Source organism: Rhinoraja longicauda, chromosome 10 (assembly GCF_053455715.1).
Source record: "Rhinoraja longicauda isolate Sanriku21f chromosome 10, sRhiLon1.1, whole genome shotgun sequence".
Classification (NCBI taxonomy): domain Eukaryota; kingdom Metazoa; phylum Chordata; class Chondrichthyes; order Rajiformes; family Arhynchobatidae; genus Rhinoraja; species Rhinoraja longicauda.
This window is the reverse complement of record NC_135962.1, coordinates 37,191,963-37,199,368: the sequence shown is the minus strand read 5'-3', so window position 1 is coordinate 37,199,368 and position 7,406 is coordinate 37,191,963. Positions and strand designations below refer to the sequence as shown.

At 45.2% G+C, this 7,406-nt stretch overlaps 1 protein-coding gene across 1 annotated transcript; it reads right to left on the bottom strand.

Annotated features, from left to right (window-relative positions):
* Positions 1–2,226: 2,226 nt before the first annotated feature.
* Positions 2,227–7,074, bottom strand: bmp4 (bone morphogenetic protein 4). Its single transcript, XM_078406672.1, has 4 exons — positions 6,801–7,074; positions 4,972–5,079; positions 4,057–4,415; positions 2,227–3,468 (listed from the first exon to the last, which is right to left on the bottom strand). The coding sequence occupies exons 3-4, from the start codon at positions 4,406–4,408 to the stop codon at positions 2,630–2,632; spliced, it is 1,191 nt and encodes a 396-aa protein (XP_078262798.1). The 5' UTR covers positions 4,409–4,415; positions 4,972–5,079; positions 6,801–7,074; the 3' UTR covers positions 2,227–2,629.
* Positions 7,075–7,406: the final 332 nt, after the last annotated feature.

Sequence of the window (7,406 nt, the reverse complement as noted above, 5' to 3'; positions counted from 1 at the left end):
CAGCAAGCCGTAGCCGCCGGCCATTCAGCTCTGCAAGAGAGATAGTACGAAGTTTGGCCGAAGAGAGATTTTTGAGAAATTATTTATTTCTGGAGACACAAGGAACTGCAGATGATGGAATCCTGAGCAAAACACAAAGTGCTGAAGTCTAAAGAAGGGTCCGTTCCCAAAACGTGGCCTATCCATTCCCTCCACAGATGCTATTGACCCGCTAAGTTCCTCCAGGACTTTCGTCTTTTGCTCAGTTATTTATTTCTATTGTTTAGGAAGGATAAACACTGCAATCTAAACTTAGACCTAGAGGGAGGGGGGTCCTTAGGGGAAGGATGGGAATCTTCGATTTTGGTTGTAAGTGGTCCATTTTGTGTTGGAAACTGATTTAAGGAGGCGCAGTGCACTTGTGTTGTAACTGGGCGAGAGCTTTTGGTAGCCTTCGTTCTTGCCAGACGCTATTTTTCATTGTTTGGAGGACATTGTATAAAGACGGAGCTGAGTTAGGAACCAAAGGGTGAAAGACAAAATGGACAATGGTGGAAAAACAACTTGAGAAAAAAAACAAAAAACGTGTACATAAAAATTCGATGGCGGTTGAAATGTTTGCAAGGATTCTTCCACATCTCTTCATTATGTTCCAAACCCAGTGAAAATAATTCCTGTTTTCTGTGCAAAAGCGTCGGGAAACGCTCTCCGTGGCTGGAAGGCAGTTTACCCAACAACAGCAGAGATCTACAAAGTGATTTGCACAACGCTTTGGGTTAAAAATCTAAATTTACAATAAGCCACTCGGCGAGGTTAATGTCCGCGGAAACAGACATACCATCTGCAAACAAAAATGATTAGCTTTGTTTACTAGCTGTCATTAAATATTTATAATTTATATTTAAAAGCACAAAGTAGACCACACACAAACTTTAGAAGGTGGAGACCAGAAACATTTAAACACAGCAACAAAAAAAAAGGCGTCTTTCCGCCTTCTGCTATTTGTCTGCGGCACCGACTGAGACTGCAAGCGGGAAAGCGAACGCGATGTTTAAATCTACTCCTGCACACTCTTGATCAGAGGTACGCGTCTGAGCTCAGAATATAATCATCCCTAAATGTTAAATTTATATTTTGCTCGCTTTTTTAAAAAAAAGTATCTACAACTCCAATCCATGATAAAATCCATTAACCTGGGCTTAGGGTTAAGTTGCTTATATTCATTGAAGAAAGCAGCCACTTGCACAAAGCGTCTCGGCAAAAATCGGCTGAACTCACGTTTCGCTAACGGCCAAAATAAGATTACAAAATATTTCAAACATGAAAGTCGATTCCCTTCCCTCCCCTGGTGTACAGTTGAGGATATTATGTGGAACGAAAACAAATGTTCCCCGAGGGAGCGCAATCATCAAATCCTTTTTAACGATTTATCCAAGTTGGCCACATTTGAAAACTAACAGGGTCGAGTCTAACAGGGATGTCTTGGCCTCAGGGTCTCCTCTCCACCTGCACACTCCAGGGAGCGCAGGCTTAGGAAATTCTTGCAGATTTCTTTTTTTTTTTTTAACTTGCTGGATCCCTTTTGGGTCGAACCAGTCTTCATTTCAACATCTCCACAAAAAAAACGAAGGCTTGATTAACATCTGCTAACCCTCTCGCTACCTTCCTCCAATTCGTTTGACAATGAATTGCTTGGAGGCAGAATTTCTTACAGTCAAGGAGGTGGGGGAGGGAGAGGAGAGGGCAGATGAAAGGGTAAAGATCGTAATACAGTAAACCCTGGTGACAACGGTGCTCTTACTGGAAGGGAGACTCAACATACCAGTTGAAGAAATTCGCTTTTGTTTAGGTACAGGAGCAGTGATTTTTTTTAAAGGTGTAACTTGGGATATGGCCAAACGTGCTGTTTGATCCGCGTTCTGTCCACGGGACCTGAAATGCCAATGGAGTGAATAACAATCATGTATAAAGCTGGTCAAAAGTAAAACACAAAGTGCTGGAGGAACTCAGTTGGTTAGGCAGCATCTGTGGCGGGAATGGATTGGCGATGTTTTGGGTTGGGATTCTTCTTCAGACCGTGTCTGAAGAAAACTGATAAAATCGTTTCGATGTGTTGAATCTCCATAAATGTTCCCCCCAAACGGGATAATATTCTATGGAGATATTCAACTTTTTTTTTTTTGGCAAACTCAATCTTTCCCCATTTACATCAATTGTTTTAACGCAAGGAGAGGGTGGATTCGTTGGCATTATTTCATATTCATCTGTTAACCTCCATTCACACCTTTTACAAATCAGCGTCTTAACAGAAGAGGACGCTTAAAGTTCTTCCTTTTGAAGAATAAAGGATCTCATTATGTACTTTGCCTCCATTTCTAAAACCACATACTGAACTTAAACCCAGAGGGGGAAACGTTAAATTATACCCTTAATACTTACATGGACTTTCCCCATACATTCTACATTTTACAAAGACGTTGTACAGAGATTTCTTACGTTTAAAATATGACTCAATTTTATTTTCTTTTTATATGTAGTTATAAATATATTTTGTCAAAATATATGATCATATGGTCATAGGTCATAAATAATGCAATGGCGAGCGCCTGTTACAAATATTGTCCAGACATTATTAAAAGTCTTTTTTTTTTCAGCGGCATCCACATCCCTCCACGACCATCTCCTGATAGTTTTTCAGCACAACTTTATCGTATTCGTCCAAGTAGAGCATTGATATGGGGCTGAGTTCCGTGGGGACACAGCAAGCTTTGGGGATGTTGGAATTTACAGAATTTACAAGCGTTTGCACGATCGCGTGGTTGGTGGAGTTCAGGTGGTCTGCCAGTGGGAATGGGCAGTCTCCGTGACAGTAAAAAGCCTGGTAACCCGGGGGTGCCACAATCCAGTCATTCCAGCCCACGTCGCTGAAATCCACATAGAGAGAGTGTCTCCTGCAGTGAGACCTGTTCTTCTTGCGCTTCTGACCTTTGCTGCTGCGTTTGGACCTGCGGATCAGTGCGTGTCCCTTTCCGTCGTGGCTGAAAGTCACCAACAAGGGTCTGAACTGGGACCAGTCTCCATGCGTCTGGTGAAGCGACCTGCTCATCCTGACGTGCATACCCTGGCGGCTCCTCGTCTCGTTCAGGTGAATCACCTCGACGGCCAGCCCGTGGTTGGGTTGCCTTTGGAGGGTCCATCTCATCACGGCCGGGCTCACGTCGAAACTCTCCCAGCGGCTCCTGTTGTGGTGAACGAGCCGGGTGTCGAGCAGCCTGGTGATTAGGTCGCCCTGCCGGCCGGGGGCTTTCATGATTTCATACACGTTGATGCGATGGAACCCTTCCTTCCAGTTCAACGCCGTGTCCATCTGCTCCCTGTACAGCCTCAGCTCCGCGGACGAGAGCACCTCGCTCTCGGGCACCGCGCTGATGTTGAACACAAAGCGAAGCTGGGTATCTTGCCTCTGCCCCGGCATCAGCTCCAAGTGTTCTGTTCCACAACACAAATCAAAAGACAGCCCTTAAAATCCGGTACAGTGCGCATTTTCTCTGCACTGACAAAGACCCAACAAAAGACCCGCCTTGCAAAACTCGCGCTCCGACACAGAAAAACGGTGTGCAAAAACAACGGATGCAAACTACGAATCGCCACAGGCGCTGGGGACTAACTGGCTTCAGAAAATATTTTTGTCACCTGCAAGGAATTCCTTCCCTCCGACATTTAAATTAATACATGAGCGGTGCTAGTTGGAGAATTCTAAAACTTTTTGAGTGCGTGTGAATATGTATATCAATGTAATTTACTTTCACAACTAATCCTATAGACCATACAAGAGACCTACCGACTCATGTTATAATATGCTTTTAATTTAAGCAGCACCGTAGTTATAATTTACTTTAGAATTGGCTGAAAGGTGTCCAAAATAATATTGGCAATCAACACTGCCTAGCTATTATGTTACCCAGTGCACGAAATTGCCCGTGTATACATTTCACATGAAACTCCCGCCATGTTCTGCTCGTACTCAAACTACAATAATCCGAGTGTTTTTCGGTACAGTGATCAGTGTTCCGGTACCTTCATGGTGGAAGCTCCTCACGGTGTTGGCGCGGCTGGTGGACCTCTCGGGATATTCGAAGCTGCTGTCGTGAGGGACGTCGTCCCCAGACTGGAGTCTGTAGAGATCCAGCATGTACTGGGGAACGACGGCAGATTTACTGGGTTGTGGGCGCCGGTAGAGTCCGAACATATTGAGTAAAGTGGCCTCGAATTCCCGGAGCAGTTCATGGTTTTGCGGAGAGCGACGTTCACCCGCCTGGTTCTGATCTGCGAACTTTTTCCTCCCTTCCTCTGGTATCAGACTAGCAGTACCTCCCAGCAAGACTTGGCATAATAAAATTACCATCAGCATTCGGTTACCAGGAATCATGGTGTCTCTACGGAGCAAAACAAGCAACAACAACAACAAAAAATGAGAATTAAGAGTGATCTTCAATCCACGCCCCGGAGAGAGAGCGCACGACACAGAAACAGAGAGTGGGAGAAGAGGTATAATTACATGGTCTCTCTCGGTTTTAGTTAAATAGCCCATAATCAGGCAGATAGCACCATCCTGTTAGTCTTTTGTGTTTTCACTATCTGAGGCTGATTTCTTTGGAAGGGATACAAAAAAAATCCTTCAGCAGGCATCTTCATAATTTGGGGTGGGAGCATTAAAATTGGTTTTATTTGAATGTGTGCGCTTTCATATCGACCCAAGTTTTCGAATATCGTTAATTTAACTTAATTGTTTATTGACAAGCAAAGCACAAGTGCAGGAGTAGCCCTACTCTCGCACAACAAGTTGTGCACGTAGGAAAGGACCGCAAGTGCAAGCTCAGGGATAGAGAAATTGAATAAAAGGTTGAAACACACAACTTGCTGGTGCACAAACAGATGGATACTTGAATCCCCTCCCAACTCATTAGGAAAGAATGAGAGAGGTCTACTCACTGACAGAAAACAAGGCAGATGAAAACAATCCATGGTTCTTGACAGCCGATCTTGGACAAGTTGTTGTAAAGCTCAGGGACTGTGGAGCTACGTATTGTCGGATCCCTCCTGCAACAACATTTGAATATAATGTGCAGTCTGCGCTTCCTCTCGGCGGCGTCAGCGGTAGCCGTCCCTGCTGCCAATCACACGCCAGGCCCCGCCCCGCCGCCATCCAGCGGCGCCCAACCCGCCTCCCGCCTGTCAGTCACAATCGCCGGCCCCGCCCCACCCTCGACAACAAGCGCCGGTCCCGCTCCGCCCGCCAATGATTGGCCTCGCTGCCAATAATAAGCACAAGCTCCGCCACATTGCAAAAGTCAGCGCCGGCCCCTCCACACCTGCCAATCATAAACACATGGCCCCGCCCCATTGACGGTCATCAGCGCACCGGCCCCGCCGCTCGCTCTCTCCACTGCGGGCCGAGCGCCCGTCAGCCAGACTTCAGCAAAGACCCCGCCCCCTTTTCCAGGGTGGGATGGGGCCGGCCGAGGGCGGAGCCTGCCGCAGCTGTCAATCAACGCAGTGCTCTGAGCCCGGGAGAGCAGCAGCAACGCGCTCGGGTTAGCAATGAGCATTAACAGTGCACCACAGTGACAGTGCACCACAGTAACAACGCGCACATGGATATCCAGCAGAGTCTGCTGGAGATGCACCCATCCGAATGAGCCATGCTTGCTTTTGCAATAGAGTTGTCTCATCCCGTGAAAGATGGAGTTTTAAAAAAAATAGAAATATTTACGGCCGATGGATGCACACAAGCAGAAATTGTTATCGCGTTTTCATCATTTTAGGGTCACAAACTGCAGCAAAATATTGTTTTAACATTCGGCTAAAGCGGCAAGTTGCATTGCAAAGATCCAAACTGTCAACAGCTCCCGCAAGAAAACGGTTGTAAGGCTGCAACTCCAACTGGTCTCGATGGGCTGAACAGCCCATAAGAATTCTCATATTCCAGTCGGCAGATTAAAACAAAAAGGGGTTTCCGATTTCACCGACACAAAACTCCACTAAAGTTTGAAGCGTCCGGTTAGATCGCACACACCTTATTTACCAAACCCCGACCAACACCCACCTTCATTAAAAGCTGCAGGAAAACGTTTCTAAAATGGTTGCAAGCAGCAAAAAAAAGCATTGTAAACGCTCCGTGGATACAAGGGCAATAAATGTCAGTGCATTTTTATTTCCTGGTTGGACATGGAAATTGTTTTCAACTGAAACAGGCATCTCACCTGATAGCTATAAAAACACAACCTGGCGTAGATTGCCTGGCGCAGTCACTACCAATTCTGCACTGTTTTCTAGTTAACGTTAACATCTATTGAGCCCTGATTTTAATACTGCATCGCATAAGAACATGTCGTGAATATTTTACACACGATTCTGAAGACAAAATTCAATTTTACTTCAAAAACTGCAACATTAATCGCACTTAATTGAGCACAGCATCAGCAGTAACCTTTAACTGAATACAGATACTGCTGCTGGCACTGAAATCTAAAGTAAGTTAAACCAGATGGAACCCTATTAGAATATCGGTCAATCGATGTTCAAAACGCTAAACTTCGATAAACCCAGCCGAAATATGTGCTTTTCACAAAAGACAAGTTATTTCAGCGGCGCGGTGGCGTTTTGTAGCACGTGTGACTCCAATAATAAGAAATCCATATCTAGCTGCACTATCCAGTCAGTGTGCATTGATCAATGCGCGGAACTGTACTGCAGAACATTCTCAGTCTTACCGCAAAAAAAACATGAGCATGTTGGAATCAACATTAAACACCACTCACCATAGATTTAACACGTTTGCTCCAAAACTATCGCATCTAATTCACTTGTATTATCCGGGCTTGACATAAGGAGAGCGTCGTTAGTCCAATTTCTCCGAAGCGGCGCCGAGCGAAGTCACGGACTCATTAACTCCCATGTTTTAAGAAACAGAGCTGCAACTATCAGTCAGTCTCACTAATAAGTGGCCGCCCAATTCATGCAATTTGTTGGGAAGCAGATACGTCACCGTGGTAGTTTAGCACAGAGTTCATAAAGCTTCACTTATCCCATCTCTATAATATTTCACTTCCTGCTGAAATGGATAATAATTGCATTTCCAACAAGCCACCGGAGATGAGCGCACCTACACCGTCTGTAGAAACAAGACGCACACCCCCCTCCGTCCCTTTTGTCAAACTAGTTAAAACTCATTTTTATTTTTCCATCAGTTTCCTTGCATTTTATTCGGATTCCACTCACATGCAATTTGAGTTCTTCCGGAGCGACAGAATTAGCCCACGAGCAAAAGAAAGGAGGCTAGGGGAGGACAAACTGCTCAGCCACAAAGGCAATTCTCGGAGACACAGATGAAAGCAATATTTAAGACAAAATGAATGAAGTCCACC

What these genes read in the sequence shown, in the direction of transcription:
- bmp4 (XM_078406672.1), bottom strand. Translation starts at nt 4,408, where the DNA reads ATGATTCCTGGTAACCGAATGCTGATGGTAATTTTATTATGCCAAGTC. An exon ending in GAGGAGCTTCCACCATGAAG is followed by an intron (nt 3,469 to 4,056) that starts GTACCGGAACAC and finishes GTTGTGGAACAG; the next exon opens with AACACTTGGAGCTGATGCCG.